At 69.1% G+C, this 15,956-nt stretch overlaps 9 protein-coding genes across 9 annotated transcripts; 4 read left to right on the top strand and 5 right to left on the bottom strand.

The window, feature by feature from the left end:
* Positions 1-13: 13 nt before the first annotated feature.
* Positions 14-815, bottom strand: MICPUCDRAFT_56580 (uncharacterized protein; the record flags this gene model as incomplete). The annotated part of the gene is made up of 1 exon (XM_003056905.1): positions 14-815. One exon carries the CDS (start codon positions 813-815, stop codon positions 24-26), a length of 792 nt encoding a protein of 263 aa, XP_003056951.1. The 3' UTR covers positions 14-23.
* Positions 816-1,415: 600 nt separating this feature from the next.
* Positions 1,416-2,884, top strand: MICPUCDRAFT_56579 (uncharacterized protein; the record flags this gene model as incomplete). The annotated part of the gene is made up of 2 exons (XM_003057382.1): positions 1,416-2,269; positions 2,413-2,884. The coding sequence occupies 2 exons, from the start codon at positions 1,416-1,418 to the stop codon at positions 2,882-2,884; spliced, it is 1,326 nt and encodes a 441-aa protein (XP_003057428.1).
* A 56-nt stretch (positions 2,885-2,940) lies between these two features.
* Positions 2,941-4,566, bottom strand: MICPUCDRAFT_46810 (major facilitator superfamily). The gene has a single exon (XM_003056904.1). The coding sequence runs from the start codon at positions 4,551-4,553 to the stop codon at positions 2,985-2,987; it is 1,569 nt and encodes a 522-aa protein (XP_003056950.1). The 5' UTR covers positions 4,554-4,566; the 3' UTR covers positions 2,941-2,984.
* Positions 4,567-4,956: 390 nt separating this feature from the next.
* Positions 4,957-5,784, top strand: MICPUCDRAFT_44111 (uncharacterized protein; the record flags this gene model as incomplete). Its single annotated transcript, XM_003057381.1, has 2 exons — positions 4,957-5,061; positions 5,230-5,784. The coding sequence occupies 2 exons, from the start codon at positions 4,957-4,959 to the stop codon at positions 5,782-5,784; spliced, it is 660 nt and encodes a 219-aa protein (XP_003057427.1).
* Positions 5,785-5,948: 164 nt separating this feature from the next.
* MICPUCDRAFT_56576 (uncharacterized protein) lies at positions 5,949-6,386 on the bottom strand (the record flags this gene model as incomplete). Its single annotated transcript, XM_003056903.1, has 1 exon — positions 5,949-6,386. The coding sequence occupies one exon, from the start codon at positions 6,384-6,386 to the stop codon at positions 5,949-5,951; it is 438 nt and encodes a 145-aa protein (XP_003056949.1).
* A 440-nt stretch (positions 6,387-6,826) lies between these two features.
* On the top strand, positions 6,827-8,722 carry MICPUCDRAFT_709 (uncharacterized protein; the record flags this gene model as incomplete). Its single annotated transcript, XM_003057380.1, has 2 exons — positions 6,827-7,357; positions 7,532-8,722. Coding segments are annotated over 2 exons (1,722 nt in total), but the record flags the coding sequence as incomplete, so codon positions are not given.
* Positions 8,723-9,530: 808 nt separating this feature from the next.
* Positions 9,531-12,191, bottom strand: MICPUCDRAFT_56574 (uncharacterized protein; the record flags this gene model as incomplete). Its single annotated transcript, XM_003056902.1, has 1 exon — positions 9,531-12,191. The coding sequence occupies one exon, from the start codon at positions 12,189-12,191 to the stop codon at positions 9,531-9,533; it is 2,661 nt and encodes an 886-aa protein (XP_003056948.1).
* A 148-nt stretch (positions 12,192-12,339) lies between these two features.
* On the top strand, positions 12,340-13,197 carry MICPUCDRAFT_56573 (uncharacterized protein; the record flags this gene model as incomplete). Its single annotated transcript, XM_003057379.1, has 1 exon — positions 12,340-13,197. The coding sequence occupies one exon, from the start codon at positions 12,340-12,342 to the stop codon at positions 13,195-13,197; it is 858 nt and encodes a 285-aa protein (XP_003057425.1).
* Positions 13,198-13,620: 423 nt separating this feature from the next.
* Positions 13,621-14,073, bottom strand: MICPUCDRAFT_7373 (uncharacterized protein; the record flags this gene model as incomplete). The annotated part of the gene is made up of 1 exon (XM_003056901.1): positions 13,621-14,073. A coding segment is annotated over one exon (453 nt), but the record flags the coding sequence as incomplete, so codon positions are not given.
* Between the last annotated feature and the right edge of the window lie 1,883 nt (positions 14,074-15,956).

Here is a 15,956-nt window from a genome sequence, read left to right as displayed (position 1 = left end):
CCTCGCTCTCGCCCTCGCCCCCCTCACGCCCACGGGTTGTTTGCGTCGTCCGTCGCCGCCTCCGGGGAGTTATCGTACGCCCCCGAGCCGCTCTGCACCGGTGACGCCGGCCCGGACCGCGGGGTCGACCCGCCGTCCCCGTCCCACGCCCCGCTCGACCCGCTCTCCGGGTCGTTCGTCGCGGCGGGAGGATCCTCCGCCTTGTACGCGTCGCCGCCGCCGGAGATGCCCTCCGTGTTCTCCTTGTATCGCAGATACCCGAGCACGGCGCCGTACAAGAACATACACCCGAAGCTCATGAACGCGAAAGCGTACGTGGCTTCGTATTTTTCCTTGTCGCCTTCGTCGAAGGCGCATAAATTCGGGTAGTTGTTCTCCTGCGTCAACGTGCACTCGTTGTACGTCTCGAGGACCCAGTCCGCGGTGTACGTCTGCGTGTACGCGAGGGAGATCCCGTGCGACAGGAGCATGATCATCGTGTAGAACGTCGCGCCCAGGACGATGGTTATCCCCAAGGCCTTCTGCGGGGTATTTTTGTACGCGTACTCCCACATCGTGCACGCGACCCACAGCGCGACGGATATCGCCATGGAGAAGATCCCGAACTGCATCTGCGTGAAGAGCTTCGCTACGCTGCTGTTACCTTCCTCATAGAGCTCGTCTCTCAGCATCTGCATGTTCGAGAACGCCATCATGCCGGCGATGAACATGGAGATCACGGAGAACGCGCACAAGGCCCAGATGATCACGGCGCGCTTCTCGTTCGTGTCGAACCACGTCGCGGCGGTCGCGCAGAACTCCGAGAAATTGCCCATGACGACGGCGTTCGAGAGATGTGACGTGCGATCGGAGACGCGGAGGGCGCGTGATGAAGGACGCGGCGCGGCGCGGCGACGTCTGGACGCGGGTCAAAAGTCGCGGGCCAACGTCTCTGAGAGCGTTCAGTTTTGCGCGTGTCCGGGGATTCGCCTCTCAGACTCTCAGGGTCGTTCCATACAAAAAAAGTTTACCGGTCAGTTGAAAGGGGACGCGATCAAATGTTGAAACCGAGCGATGGGTGAAAAACTTTTGGATAGAACGCACCTCATCTCAAGCACTGAGAGTGCATCTGCACGGCACACACGGGCGCGGGAAAAGCGATGCTGACACCTGATGCTGACTCGATAAAAACGCACTTTCCCCGCCGCCGCCGCCGGCGAACGCGGCAGAGCGAAGCGCGCCTCCACGCGCGACGCGTCCCGCGTCCCGCTCGCGACCGCTTCCGGGGTCACGGCAGGGCACGCGGCGATCGCGCGCGAGCGAGGAGGGCGAGACACCGTCTCGATACGCCGCGCGCGTTCGCGGCCGCCGCGGTCTCATCGAGCGGGGTGTCGCGTCACTCGCGCAACAACAGATCTCGAATCTGTGCGCCCGCGATGGCGACGGAACCCCCGGGCGCGCCGAAGACGGTGACGTGGACGGATACCGCGAGGTTCGACACCGGCGAGTGGGTCTCCCTGTGCGACGACCCGAGCGAGCTGAGGCTGAAGTGCACGCAAGGTTTACGCGAGGCGCGAAGAGAGCAAGCGACGCAAGCCTGCGCGCACTACGAGCAAGCGCTCGCCGCCGCGGAGGTCGCGGAGGATGACGGACGGCTCGACGAGTCGCGGCAGATCATCGAGCTCGTGATGAACCATCTTCAAGATTCCATGGCGAGTTCGGAGTTCGAGGGCAGGCTGCGCGCGATCGCCGCGAAGCGCGCCGAGGGCGCGTCGACGACGACGACGACGACGAACGTCGCCTCCTCGGAAGAAGAGGAGACGAGGAGGTCTTTGAAGGCGGCGGCGACGACGGCTCCCGCCGTTGAGGAGGAGGAGGAGGAGGACGCGTCCGGGGGGGCATCGCTGACGCGCACGAAGAGCCTCCAGGAGCTCGAGGCGTCCGAGGACGAAGAGATCGGCCTCTTGGCAGACCTCGCGCGGGACCGGGACGCGCCGCGACGACGCGAGGACGACGGCGGCGGCGTCGCCGCGCCGGAGACGCCGACGCCCGAGACGGAGACTGAGAAGGAAAATAAAATCCCCGGCGCCGGGAGAGACGACGAGAGCGAGAAGGAAAACGCCCCGGCGTCCGACCCCGCGCCCGGCGCGCTGAGCGAGATGTCCTCGCTCGTCCCGGACGAGATCGTGCTCATGGCGCACGCGTGCTTCCTCGCCGGACGCGTGCGCGAGCGGCTGGGCGAGACGACGGAGGCGAGAGCGTTTCGCGTCGTCGGGTTGAAATACGCGAGGTGAGACTGCTTCCCATACGACCCCGTTCGCGTGGTGCACGCCGTTCCTTAAGGACTTTTCCCGTCGTCACTCTTCACCCGCGCTTCCCTTTCAACGTTTGACCGGTAAGACGTTCGACTGACCGATCGCTTCACCCACGCAGGTGCGTCCCGGGGGAGATGCCGAAGGACGCGACGGTGCCGAGGTTTGAGATTCCGAAGAGGAAGGAGTGGTGGGACGAGGACGAGGAGCGCGCGGAGCGCGAGCGCGGGGTGTTCGCGGAGATGGGAGAAGAGGAAGAGGACGAGGGCGAGGAGAGCGACGAGGGCGGGGGCGGGAGGGAAGAGGGCGGCGGGTGGGAAGAGGGCGGCGGGAGGGAAGAGGGCGGCGGGGGAGAGACGCGCGCGCAGTCGCGGCTGTCGGAGCACTTTTTCCGTTCCGTGAAACGATCGCGAAGGGACTCGGACAGCCTCGAGTGCGACGACGACGACGACGACGGCGAGGAGGAGGACGGCGAGAAGGACGGGGAGCGCTCGAGGAAGCACGCGTCGAGGAAGCACCGCGGACGGAAGCACAAAAAGGCCGAGCGCGAGAAGAAGCGCCGCAAGAAGAAAAAGTCGCACTCGCGGCGCTGAGCATCACGATTCTTTACGCGCGAGCGCGCGCGCGCGAACGATACAACGTAGACGACGCGTCACGGATGAAGTTTGTTTAATTAATCATCAATCACCCGCGCTACGACGCCGCTCTCCGCTCTCGACTATTCGACCCGTACAGCCCGCGTCCGCCGTTCGATCCGCCGCCGTCTCGCTCGTCGTCGATCAATCGCACGTACTCCGTCCCCGCCGCGCCGCCGCTAGCGCTTCCCGCCTCTCCTTTCTCCGCGCCCTCGCCCCCGCCCGGGACGAGGACGTCCTTCGGGAGGTTTCGCGTCGCCATCCACCAGTGGAACTGCCCCCATAGACAGAAGACCATCGTCAACGCGAGCGCGTATCGAATCCCGTCGTCGCCGTACGGCTTCTTAAACGCGTCCGAGAGCAACCCGACGATCACGGGCCCCATCGTCCCGCCGATCATGTTCGCGAGGACGCCGAAAAATCCCTGCGCTGTCGCGCGCATCCTGTCCGGGACGAGCGACTGCACGATCGCCCCCGGGGGCCCCGCCATGACCATGAACAACGCGACGACGACGGCGCTGGAGTACGTCGCCGCGTTCGCGTCGTCGACGAGGCACGCGAACACGTTTAGCGGCGCGGCGACGACGTTGCAGCCCAGCACGAACAGCAGCATGTGTCGCTGGTCCCCGCGCGAGCGCGTCGTGAGGTAATCGCCGACGACGCCGCCGAGGATGACGCCGAACCCGCCGAAGACGCCGCCGACGATGGCGATGCGGAAGCCAACCTCTCGCGTCGTCATCCCGTGCACGCGCTCTAAGAACGTGGGCAAAAACGCCATGATCGCCAGCCCGACGCCGAGCTGAATCATCACCCCCGCGGTGAGGTGCACGAACGTCGGGCGTTTCATCAGATGCGCGGCGCACTCCTTCACGCCTTCCCACAGCTCTCGCCACCAGTCGCGAATCGACGCGCACTTCGACCGCCGCCGCCGCCGCAACTCCCCGGTCTCCTCGTCCAACACGTACCGATGCGCGCGCGCGACCACCGGGGGGTCCCGCAGCGTGATCGCGATCACGGCCGCGAGTAAGTACCCCGGCGCGCCGAGGACGCCCAAGATCCCGCGCCACCCGAACGAGTTGACCATCACCGCGGCGCAAAAGTTCGCCGCCATGATCCCCGCGGCGAACCCGAGCTGCTGGATCGCGATCGCGCTCGCGCGCTCGTACGGACCGTACATCAGCGCGATCAGCGACACGGACGCGGGCGCGCACCCGGCCTCGCCTAACCCCACGCCGACGCGGAGGATCATGAGATCGCGCGAGGACGTCGCGAGCGCGCTGAGCGACGTCAGCGTGCTCCACACGAGGAGCGACGTCACGAGGAGTATCTTGCGGCCGTACATGTCCGCCACGCGCGCGAGCGGGATCGTCGCGACGGCGTATATGAGCACGAACGCGGCGCCGTTGAGCATCCCGCCGCCGAGGTCGGTCATGTGAAACTCCGGCGCGATCTCCGGGAGGAGGATCGACGGGATGTTTCTGTCCGTGCTCTGCATCATCGTGACGAGGAACAGGAGGAAGAGGACCCATCGGCGGTACCACGGGTTCGAGTAGCACGACACGAACGGCGGGGGGGTGTGATACGGCGGCGGCGGGCCGATGTCCTCGCTCGACGTCGACGGCGCCATCGCGCCGTCGGCGCTCGTCGGAGTGGCGAGGGGGGGGAGGGGGGGGCGCGTCAACACCCCCGCGGAATTAAATTGTTGTTACGTCGCGTCCGGTACGTCTGGCTGGTCGCGTTATTTCGACCTAAGTTGGTCCTCGCGCGTCCGCGTCGGGGGCAGTTCACGCCGCGCGCGTCGCGACTTCTCCGCCCCCGCGTCCGCCGCGTCCTTCTTCGCGCTCGGTGCAGTCGCGCCCGCATCGACCTTCGCACGGTCCCGAACCGCGCGCGCCTCTCGCACGCCGCTCCCGCGTCGCTCGCGTGGGTGAATTCAGAATTCGTCTTCACGAGGACGGAGGAGATCTCGCTGAACGATGCCGAAGTTCTCGGTCCCCGCGCCGACGCCGACGCTGGACCCGCGCGAGTTCATGGAGGGACTCGTCAAGTCCGGCGTCATGATCCTCCTTAGCGAGATCGGGGACAAGACGTTCTTCATCGCGGCGATCATGGCGATGCGCCACTCCCGCGTCACGGTGCGTCGCGGACGGACGGATCCCGAACCCGCGTCCCGCCGAGGGTTTGTTAGTCAGGGCGCGCACTTTTTCACGTCATCCGACGTCGTCTCCCTCCCGCGATGCGTCGCGTTCTCACCATCCGTTCCCACTCCACCGATGGTCGTCGACCCACCCCGTCTCCCGCAGGTCTTCGCCGGCGCGATCGGCGCGCTCGGGGTCATGACCGCGCTCTCCGCCGCGATGGGGTGGGCGGCTCCGACCCTCATCAGCAAAGTCTACACGCACTACGTCGCCGTGGCGTTGTTTCTCTTCTTCGGCGCCAGGTCGCTGTACGACTCGACCATCGCGTGGGATGGCGGCGGGCAAGCGGACGAGCTCCGCGAGGTCGAGGAGGAGCTCGGGGACGAGACGACGGGGAAGGATAAGGGCGCGCTCCTCGGGTGGAAGAAAACGCTCACGTTCGGGGGGTTACTCTCCCCGATTTTCCTCCAGACGTTTTTCATCACGTTCGTCGCCGAGTGGGGCGACCGGTCGCAGATAGCGACGATCGGCCTCGCGGCGTCGTCGGACCCGTACGGCGTCACCCTGGGCGGGATCGCCGGGCACGCGATCTGCACGGGCGCGGCCGTCCTCGGCGGGCGGCACATGGCGAGCAAGGTGTCCGAACGCGCGGTTTCCGCGTGCGGCGGCGTGTTGTTCGTGTTGTTTGGCCTGCACGCGCTCTACGTCGGGCCCGAGTGAGCGCGCGAACAGGACGTTCGCGCCGCTGTCCGCTATCCGCGTCGCGTCGCTTCGTTCGCAATTAATATCACGCTATTATCGTATCGTCGTCAATCTATCGCGTCGTCGTCGCGCGTCGCGCGTTCTGTGACGATTCAACTCTTCTCGCGACGGTTCGTTTCGTCTCACCCCGAGGACGGCGCGCGAAGTCGCGCGCACCACGCCGCGGCTTCGGCGTCCCCTCGCTTCGCGGCTTCCCCGAACCACGTCAGCGCTTTCGCGACGCACCTCTCGACGCCGTCGCCGTCGTTGTACATCACCCCGACGTTATACATCGCGTCGACGTCTCCGCGCGATGCGGCCTCGCGCCAGCACGCGAACGCCGCGGCGGCGTCGCGCTTCACCCCCGCGCCCTCGTACAGGTCGAGCCCGCGCTGGAAACACACGCTCGCGCGCAACGCGTCTCCCCCGACGCTTCCCCGCCTCGACGCGAGCTCGGCGCCGCGGAGCTTGGACCTCCGCCGCGCGTGCTTGTGGATCAGGACGTGCACTTTCAGCTGTCGCGTCTTGACCTCGTCCGCGTGCGCGGGGACGAGGCGCGCGCGGTCGACGGGGGTCTTCATACTCGCGCGCCCGTCGTAGTGTGCCCCGCCCTGCCGCGCCTCGAGCGAGCCTCGGAAAGTGCAGTTCAAATTTTTCGCGGGAAGCGAATCTCTAAACGTTGCACCTAAAGCGGATAGCGCGACGGGGTCGCGCGCAGTCGACGCGGCGCGCGCGTTCGTCCGTCCCCCGCCTTCGCGAGCGCCGCGACGGCGCGTATCCGCGTCCGTCGGGGACTCGTCGCGCGCGCGCGAGGAGCGGCGGGGACACGAGCGCGACGAGAGCGACGTCGTCCCCTCGTCTCGGCGCGGACGAGGAGATTCGTTCGTTCGAGCGCGCGCGCGCGTCGTCTCGCGCGAACTTTTGAGTGGGAAAAATGACGTCGTCGATGTGGGGAAGCGCGGCGAGCGAGTACGACTACACGACGCTGCCGTCCATGGCGGAGGCGTCCAGGGAGGAGGAAGAGGACGACGACCGCGACGCGTCGACGTACGCGGCCGGGTCCTCCCCGAACGGCGAGAGCGAGGGGAACCTCCTCCTGAAAGAGCGCGCGAGATCTCTGCGCATCGACAACCTCGACGCGTGGTTCACCTCGCTGTACGACTACTACCACGACAAAGGCTTCTACTGCATCGTCACGAGCCGCGTCGTGAACCTCCTGACGTTGGGGTTCACGATCGTCTTCAGCGCGTGGCTCCTCCTGTTCGTGGACTGGAGATACCTCTCGACGGAGTGCGCGGAGGACGCGAGAGGACGAGCATCCGCGGGCGCGGAGGGCACGTGCGACGTGCTGCGCGACGCGACGTTCGCGTCCCCGCTGTCGCACCGGTCGACGCTCGCGAACGTCGTCGTCGTGACGTACTTGCTCATCTTCTCGCTGTACTGGACGTGGTCGCTCGCGAGGCTCGCGACGGACTTGCGGCCGCTGCTCGAGATGCGGTCGTTCTGTAACAATAAACTTCAGCTGTCGGACCGGGACGTGCAGGCGCGTCCCGTACACTGGTCCCCATACGACCGCGTCGGCGTGGTGAACGCCGATCCTTAAGGACTTTTCCCGGCGTTTCTCTCTGCCCACGCCACGGTTTCAATCCCCGCCCTCGACGCCTTTCAACTCCGCTTCTGACGCCTTTCAACTCCACCCCGACGTTCGCTCGCGCAGACGGTCGAGTGGCCAGAGGTGGTGGCGCGCGTCGTGCACTTACAAGCGACGACGCGCTTATGCATCACGAAGGACCTGAACGAGCACGACATCGTCGCGCGGATCATGCGGAAGGAGAACTACCTCCTCGGGATGATCAACCGCGACGTCTTGGGGCTGACGTTGACGGGGCTGCCGGGCGCGCGGCGGACGCGGTGGCTCACGACGTGCGTGCGGTGGAACCTCGAGTGGGCGGTGTTTCACGGGATGTTCGACGACGACTTCTCGATCCGGCCGTCGTTCTACGACGTGCGCGCGCTCAGGAAGCGGATGCGGACGCTCGCGGTGATTAACTTGGTGTTATCGCCGTTCATCGCGATTTTCATGGCGACGTACTTCGCGCTTCGAGACGCGGAGAGGTTTTACCGTCACCCCGCCGCGGTGGGCGCGCGGTCGTGGAGCCCGGAATCGCGGTGGAAACTCCGGGAGTTCAACGAGCTGAAGCACTTCCACGAGCACCGCCTGACCGCGGCGCACAAGCACGCGACCAAGTACCTCTCGCAGTTCCCGTCCCCGGTCGTGAGCATGATCGCCAAATTCGTCTCCTACGTCGTCGGCGCGTTCGCCGCGATGTGCATCGCGTGCGCGTTGATCGACGACGATCTCCTGCACGCGGAGGTGTTCGGTCGCGACTTGCTCTGGCACACGGCCGTGCTCGGGACGCTGCTGGCCGCGAGTCGCGGGATGATCGGGGAGGCGAACAAGGTGTTCGAGCCGAACCGTCTGATGGCGGAGGTGGTGTCGCACACGCACTACCTCCCTCGACGGTGGCGCGACGCCGCGCACAAGGCGGAGGTGCAGGCGGAGTTTGAGGAGATGTTTCCGTTTAAAGCCGCGACGTTCGCGAAAGAGATGCTGAGCATATTCGTCGCGCCGTTCGTGCTGTGGTACCCGCTGTGCGAATCCGCGCCCGAGATCGTGAGCTTCGTCAGGAATTTCACGGTGCATCGACAGGGCGTCGGAGACGTGTGCTCGCTGAGCGCGTTCGATTTCCGACGGCACGGAAACGCGAAATACGGCGCGGGGACGACGGCGCGGAAACCCGCGCGAAGCAAACAGGGGAAGATGGAGAAGTCGTTCCTGTCGTTCCACGCGCAGTACCCGACGTGGGAGCCGGATGAGGGCGGACGGGAAGTCATCGCGTCCCTGAACGGGTTCAAGTGCTCCGCGGCGCCCGTCGTCCCCGGCCGCGGCGGGTCGCTCCCGGGGTCGCCGCGCCGCGCCGCCGCCGCCGCCGCGCGAAGCCGCGCGAAGTCTCCGACCGCGTTCGCCGCGCCGGGGTCCGCGAGCATGTTTCTCGACGACGCGATCGGCGCGAGCAACTTCCCGAGGTCGCTGGCGGCGTCGACCGCGACGGCGGCGGGCGAGGACGACGCGGACGCGGAGACGGAGTACCAGGTGACGCTTCAGCGGTTTTACGACTGGAACCGCGCGACGGGCTGGCGCCCGGGGACGCCGCCGTCTCGCGGGGATTCGCCGAACGAGCTCGAACTCGGCGGCGGCGTCGACGACCGCGACGCGCGCCGCGGTCGAAGCCCGACGCGGTCGGTCGACGCGCGGAGGCTCGAGACGGAGATGCGCGCGGCGGTCGTCGTCGCGTCGCGTCGTCCGTCGGACCCGGACCCGTGCCCGGACGACCTCTTCGCGGCGTCGCCGCCGACGCCGTCGCGGATGACGGACAGCGGGACGCTTCTCGGGGAGAATCTCGACGCGGGGGACCCGCTCGCGGCGCTCGGGTCGTTGCCGTCGCCGCGCGGGGACGTCCGAGAGCCCGCGAACCCGTGGGACATGGACGCGACCGCGCGCGAGTGGGGGCGGGGGGGAGGGGTGTGATCGATCGTGATCGACTCGACGCGCTCCGTGCATTCTTTTGTATTCTGTCTGTAGTACCTTGTACGAACGACGACGCTATCATAGTAGTCCTGACGCAGAACGATACGTTGTGTAACGCTTCAACATCTAACGTTACTTAACTCGAGTCCCCGGCCTCGCTCGGGGGCCCGATGCCGTCCACTTCGTCGTACCGCGCCTGTTCCACGGGCGTCAGGCTCTTGCGATGCAACCAAGGCTTCAACTCCTCGAACGCCCCCCCGAACGTCATCTTCCTCCCCATCTTCTTGCTCGCGCGCATCGCCTTCCGAACGCGGTGCCGCCCGCCGTTATCCGCGAGCGCTTTCGCCACCTCGTAATTCTCCGACGCCGCCGCCAACACGCACCCGCACGCCGCCTCCGTCGCCTTCGCGTCCGACGCGTGCGCCGTCATCGCCGCGTACACCGCCTCGTGCATCCTCTCGCGGACGAACGCAGCCTGCGCGTCCGGCCCGCCGAGATGGATCGCGGCCCAGAGCGCTCGCAGCGCGTCCCTCGCGACGCGCGCGTCTTTGCCCTCGGCGAGGAGCGCGCGCGTCGCCGCGCGCGCTGGGGCGAGCCGCGCGTCCAGGACGCGCGTCGCCTCCGCGTCGGCGTCGGCGTCGGCGGTCGAAGCCGCGTCGTCGGACGACGCCGGCGCGGCGGTCGACGCCGCGACGGCGATCGTCGACGAGGAAGAGGCGGGAGGTCTCGACCCGGACGAGCCAAAGAGAAGCGCGTACGCGCACGCGGCGATCGCGATGAAGGTTCCGACGCCGACGCCGCCGACGCCGACGCCGCCGACGCCGCCGAACTCGCCCCCGAACCCGGACCGTTTCATCGCGATGATCTCCACCTTGTACGCGTCCGCGCGCGCTTCCGCGACGATCCGGGCTTCGTCGAGCGCGCGCGCGCGGTCGGCGACGATGCGCTCGGCCGCCTCCCTCGCCGCCTCCGCCTCGACGGACGCGGCGTCGAGGAGCGCCGCGCCGCGCTTCGACGCGCCGCCGGCGCCGCCGACGCCGCCGGCGACGACGGCTTTGAACGCCTCGAGCTCGATCGTCGCCGCGTCCGCGCGCGACTCCGCGTCTCTCAGCGCGGCGGCAGCCTCTCTCGCTCTCTCGGCCGCGCGTTTCGCCGCGGCGACGAGCTTCGCGGCGCCGAGCACCGTCTTCCTCCTCGAGCCGCCGTCCCCATCCTCGCGCTCCGAAAGCTTTCGGAGCTCGGGCGTCGCCGCGCGCAACGCGTCGAGCTCCGTCGAGAGCGCGTCCCTCGCGCGCTCCGCGCGCGTCTTCGCCTCGGTAACCCTGCGAAGCTTCTCGCGCGTCGCTCTCGTCGCCTTCTCCGTCGCCGCCTTCCCCGCGGTCGCCGCCGCCGCCGCCGCCGCGCTCGCCCTGGCGTCCGCGACGGCGGCGAAGCACCGTTTCCCCTCCTCCGGAAGTAACCCCCTCCGCGTCGACGCTCGCAGGTACTCGAGCTCCGCGCGCGCGGCGTCCGCCTCCGCGACCGCCGCGTCCGCGCGCGCGGTCGCGTTCCGCAGCCGCGCCTCCATAGCCTCGGAGGCGGCCGCCGTCGCGGCGGCGGCGACGCGACCAGAGTACCCGGCGTTTCGCGCCTCCGCTCGCGTCCACATCGGCGCGTTCGACGCCGTCGCCGCTTTCCTCGCCGCCATCGTCCGCAACGACGCCATCTCCTTCTCCATCGCCTTGCTCTTCACCGCGTGCGCCTTCTCCGCGCTCTCGAGCTCGCGCCGCGCGGCGGCGAGCCTCTCGAGCGCGTCTTTCGCCCTCGCCTTTTCGGCGGCCGCCGCGGAATCCGCCCGGTCCGCGTCGTTCAAGTACCGATGCTCCAACGGCGCGAGCGTCCTCGCGACGCCCCAGACGTCGTCCATCGCGCGATGCGCGACGTCGCGGCCGCGCGCGGAGACCGCGGCGAAGACTCGCGACGACGCCGCGAGGACCGCGAGGAGGACGCACGCGGCGGCGAGGAACGAGACGACGCGCGCGGCGCCCGCCGCCAACGCGCGCGCCCGCCCGCGCCTCGCCGCCTCTCTCCGTCGCCGCGCCGTCCGCGCGCGGTGCGCTCTCTGAATGCGAACCGCCGCGCGGTGCATCAGCGCGTCGCGCCGTTTTGTCTCCTCCGGAGTCTTCGGCGACCACGTCTTGAAGAGGTTCAAGACATCCACGGCGGTGGCCTCGGGCGGGAGGCATCGCCGCGCAGCTTGCACCTCGTGCTTCGTGAGCGCCTTCTCCGCCTTGGCGTGCGCGGTCGTCGCGGTCGCGAGGTCCACGCGCGCGGTGAGGAGAACCTGGCGCGCGCGCTCGCGTCGCGCCGCGAGCTCCGGGGGCGCGCGCAGGGACCCGCCGTTATCCTTGACCGCGCGATCCGCGCGCTTCGCCGTCTTGTCCGCGTCCTCGAGTTTGATCCGCGCCTCCTCCATCGCGAACGCCGCGGCTCTGCGATCCTCGCGCAGCGTCCGGAGGTTCTTCCGTCCCTCCAAGGCTGCGGGGAGGCCGTCCGCGAGCTCCTCCGTCGTCGTCATCATCTCGTCCAGCGCAGCCTGGATCGCGTTGATGTTCCTCTGGTGCCACCCCGCGAGGGCGTCGAACACGGACGACCCGCCCCCGCCCCCGGGGCCCGACGGACCCGCGGACGACGACGCGCCGCTCGGGGACGCGTCGCCGCCGCGTTCGCGGATCGCCGCGCTCGCCGCCGCGTCGGGGGACTCGCCGGGGGAGCCTCGCGAGGGAGGCGTCCCGGGGGACGGCCCGGAGCCGTGCATCGCGCCCCGTCGACGCGTCCGCGGCGCCCGATCGCTCTGGCGCGACGAGAGCGGGGGCAGGGACGACGCTTCAGCGAGCGCCACGTCTGGTCGCGAAAAGAATGTTTCGGCATACGATATCCATCCGCGCGGCCGCCGCACGCGCGCCATGGCCGCCTCGCTCGCCGCATCGCCCCTCGGCGCGCTCGCGCGTCGCCGCGTCGCCGCCCCCCGCCGCCGCGTCGCCGTCGCCCGCCGCGGCGTCGCGTCCGTCCGCGCGGACGCGACCGCGACGAAGAAGGTCGTCGTCCTCGGCGGTTCCGGGTTCGTCGGCAGCCGCGTCGTCGACCGCCTCGCCTCCGCGGGCGTCGCCGAGGTGACGTCCATCTCCAAGTCCGGCGCGGCCGTCCCCGGCGCGTCGTCCTCCGTCGCGATCGACCTCGCGGCCGCCGCCGCGTCCGAAGCGCTCGCGGCCGCGTTCGAGGGCGCGGACGCGGTCGTCTCGTGCGTCGGTTGCATCGGCGGAAGCGACGAGGACATGCGCGCGGGGAACGGCGACGCGAACGCGACCGCGATCGACGCCGCGAAAACCGCGGGGGTGCCGAAGTTCGTGTACGTCTCCGTCGCGTCCATCGTCCCGGACGTCGTCGGCGCGACGCCGCTGATGCGCGGGTACTTCGAGGGGAAAGCCGCGGCCGAGGCGGCGCTAATGTCGGCGTACCCGGACGCGTCGTCGCGGCTCGTCGTGAAGCCGTCCTTCATCTACGGCGGCGACGCGTTCAGCGTGAACCCGCCGCGGGTGACGAAACAGTACGGCGACCAGCTCGTGAAGCTCCTGGGGAGCGGGCTCGTGAAGTCCATCGCGGAGAAAGCCCCGGGGGCGATCGCGCTGACGCTGGCGGAGCCCGTGAGCGTGGACGACGTCGCCGCCGCCGCGTGCGCGGGGGCGCTGGGGAGAGCGACGACGAGCGAGTGCGACGGCACGGACGCGATCAAGGCGTGCGCGGGGAAGCTGGACGTCGCGTGAGGCGGACGAGGGAGGGAGGAACACGTGTAGTATTCACGAGAACGATCTAACCTCATCGCACGGCGGCGACGAACCCTTCCCGGGAAGTCACTTCTTCGCGGCGGCGGCTTTCTTCTTTTCCTTTCCTCGCGTGAGCGGCGGCGTGAACGTCTTCGGGTCCGTCTTCCTCGCCGCCGGGGTCTTCGCCGCCGGGGTCTTCTTCGCCTCTTTCTTCGCCGCCGGGGTCTTCGCCTTCTTCGCGGGCGTCTTCTCGGGTTTCTCCTCCTCCGCCGCCGCCGCCTCCGCCGCCTCCGCCGCCTCCGCCTCCGCCTCCGCGGCTCGCTTCTTCCCGGCGCCCTTCGCCGCCGGCTTCGTCGTCGCCTTCTTCGCCTTCGCGTCCCCGCCCGAGCTCGCGTCGGGCCCCGGGGGCCCCGCGACGGCCGCGTACCCGGGGAAGTCGTACTCGATCCCCGCGGCCTCGATCTTCCGCCGTCGCGCCCGCTCCTTCTTCACCAGCGCGGCGTTCTTCTTCTCCGTCTCCGCCTCCGTGAGCGCCCTGTCGTGCTTCTCCGCGGCTTTCTTTTGCCACGGCACCGTCTTAAACTTTCGGTTCGCGCCCTTCCACAGCTCCGGGTGGCACTCGTCGGGGGTCATCAGTTTGACTTTCATGATGGACTCGAAGAGCAGGTACCCGTCCATGGACTGCGCGACCACCTCCGCGACTTCCGGGTACTTGAACTCGACGTAGGCGTAATGTTTCGATCTCCCCGTCTTTTTGTTCCGCGACAATCGCAGCCGCGTTACCTCCCCGAACTGCCCAAAGTACGCGCGCATCTGGTCCTCGTAGAAGCCGTGCGGGACGTGCCCGATGTACAGCGTCTTCGCGCGCGTCTCCTTGTCGTTGCCGAACGCGCCGTGGACGTTCTTCGTCTTCGCGGCTATCTTCTTCCCTTCCCTCTTCGCCTCCTCGACCGGGACGACGTCAACGTCGGACTCGGATCTATCGGACTCGGACTCGGACCCGGACTCGGACCCGGACTCGGCGGCGGGCTCGGAGGAGAGCTTGATGACGTCCTCGCCGCCCTTCGGCGCGGCCTTGCGCTTCTTCGCGCCGGCGCTCGCCTTCGCGACCCCGGAAGAGGGGGCGTCGCGCTTCGGCATCGCGAGACCGCGTGCGGCGCGCGGCGAGAGACGGAAAGAAATCAAAAGGCGGCGGTCCCCGGTTGGCGGTTCCGCCGCTGCGCTGGCGAGCGATTCGGGCGAGACGAGACGCGGCGACGGACCGGTTCGAAGCGCGACCGTGGAAGGCTCTCGCGCGCGCGGCTGACGTGCGGGACGTGCGGGGGGAGCGACGACCGCGCGAGGGAGTCGCGGGAGACGTCCGGTGTCGTGCGTGCGTCGTGCGGGGACGCGCGCGAAGTGGTCGCGCATCTCAGCCGCCACTTCGAGTCCTCCAGTTCGCCAGATGCCAGAAGCAGAGTGTGCGCACTCACCGAGAAATGCGGCCCCGACGCTCCCACCCACCGAAAAGAACTTGCTGTGCGTATAAACCGAACTAAGGTACACTCTGCTCGCGTGCTGCTAACTATAAATACATACAGTACGTCGTACACACGCGGACGACGGCGTCGTCGCCCGCGCTCGGCGTGAAGGCCGCTCGCGGCGCTCCGCGTCGCGGCGCCCTCAACTCGACGCCGCGACCTCGGGCTGCGAAAAAGCGCGCGTCAGTCCGCCGCCGCCGCCGTCGACCTGATCCTTCTTCCTCCCGCGGCCGCCCCACGTCTCGCTCGGGGTCGGTTCCCACGTCCGCGGGCTCCCGGATCTCCCCCTCTCCTGTTCCTCCTCCGCGACGCGGCGCCAGCGTCCTTTCGGGACCCATTTACCCGCGGACGGCGTCGCCGCGCCGCCGCCGCCGCCGCCGCTCGATTTCCGCCCCTCGTCGCCGCCGCCGCCGCCCGCGCGCGCGCCGCCGAACGGGTCCACGTTCGTGAGATACCCCTGCCTCGACACCCCGCGATACGCGTCCTTCCCCCCCGCCGGCCACGTGTTGTTCTCTCGCGACCGTCCGGGGGGGACGTCGATCGGCGCGGACTTTGGCGTGCGCGGGGACGCCGCCGCCGCCGCCGCCGCCGCGTCCTCCTCTACTGTCGTTCGCGACTTCCGTTCCTCCCCGCTCAGCGGCGGTCTCCTCCTCCAGCTCGCCGCCTCGTCGCTCCGCGACGGCGCCGACTTCGTCGCGTTCATCTCCCCAGACCCCGGCGCGCGATCGTCCATCTCGCCGCCGCCGCCGCCGCCGCCGTCGCTCGCCGGGGATCCGCCCCACGACCGCGCCGGCGACCCCGCGCCGCTCTTCGTCGCCGACGCGTCGCCGACCGCCGCCGCGCGCACGCCCCCGCGGTTCGTCTGCGCGCTCTGCCAGAACGCGCTGAACTCGAACGGCTGCAAGTACCGACGGCCGTACACGAACCTCCCGGCGGGGAGGTGCGCGAGCTCGCACCGCGTGGGGGCGCCGCCGCCGCCGCCGCCGCCGCAGCGGTCAGTCAAGAACGACGCGTCAGAGGACCACGACGAGGAGTACGCGCTCGCGCCGCTGCGCTCGGAGCACGCGCTCGGGGAGAGACTGCGCGAGCGGTCCGTGGACGGGGACACCGAGCGCGCGGCGTGCGCGAGCGGTGTGGAAGGGGACACCCCGAACCCGAAGCGTTTATTCGAACCGGAGTCGCGTCGAGGTTTCGCAAAACCCGCCGAGGCGTTTGGCGCCGCGTGCGACCACTTCGGCG

The sequence above is a fragment of the Micromonas pusilla genome, assembly GCF_000151265.4.
Source record: "Micromonas pusilla CCMP1545 genomic scaffold MICPUCscaffold_3, whole genome shotgun sequence".
Taxonomy (NCBI): domain Eukaryota; kingdom Viridiplantae; phylum Chlorophyta; class Mamiellophyceae; order Mamiellales; family Mamiellaceae; genus Micromonas; species Micromonas pusilla.
Note: the sequence above shows the minus strand (reverse complement) of the source record. Positions and strands in the feature narration are given on the sequence as shown.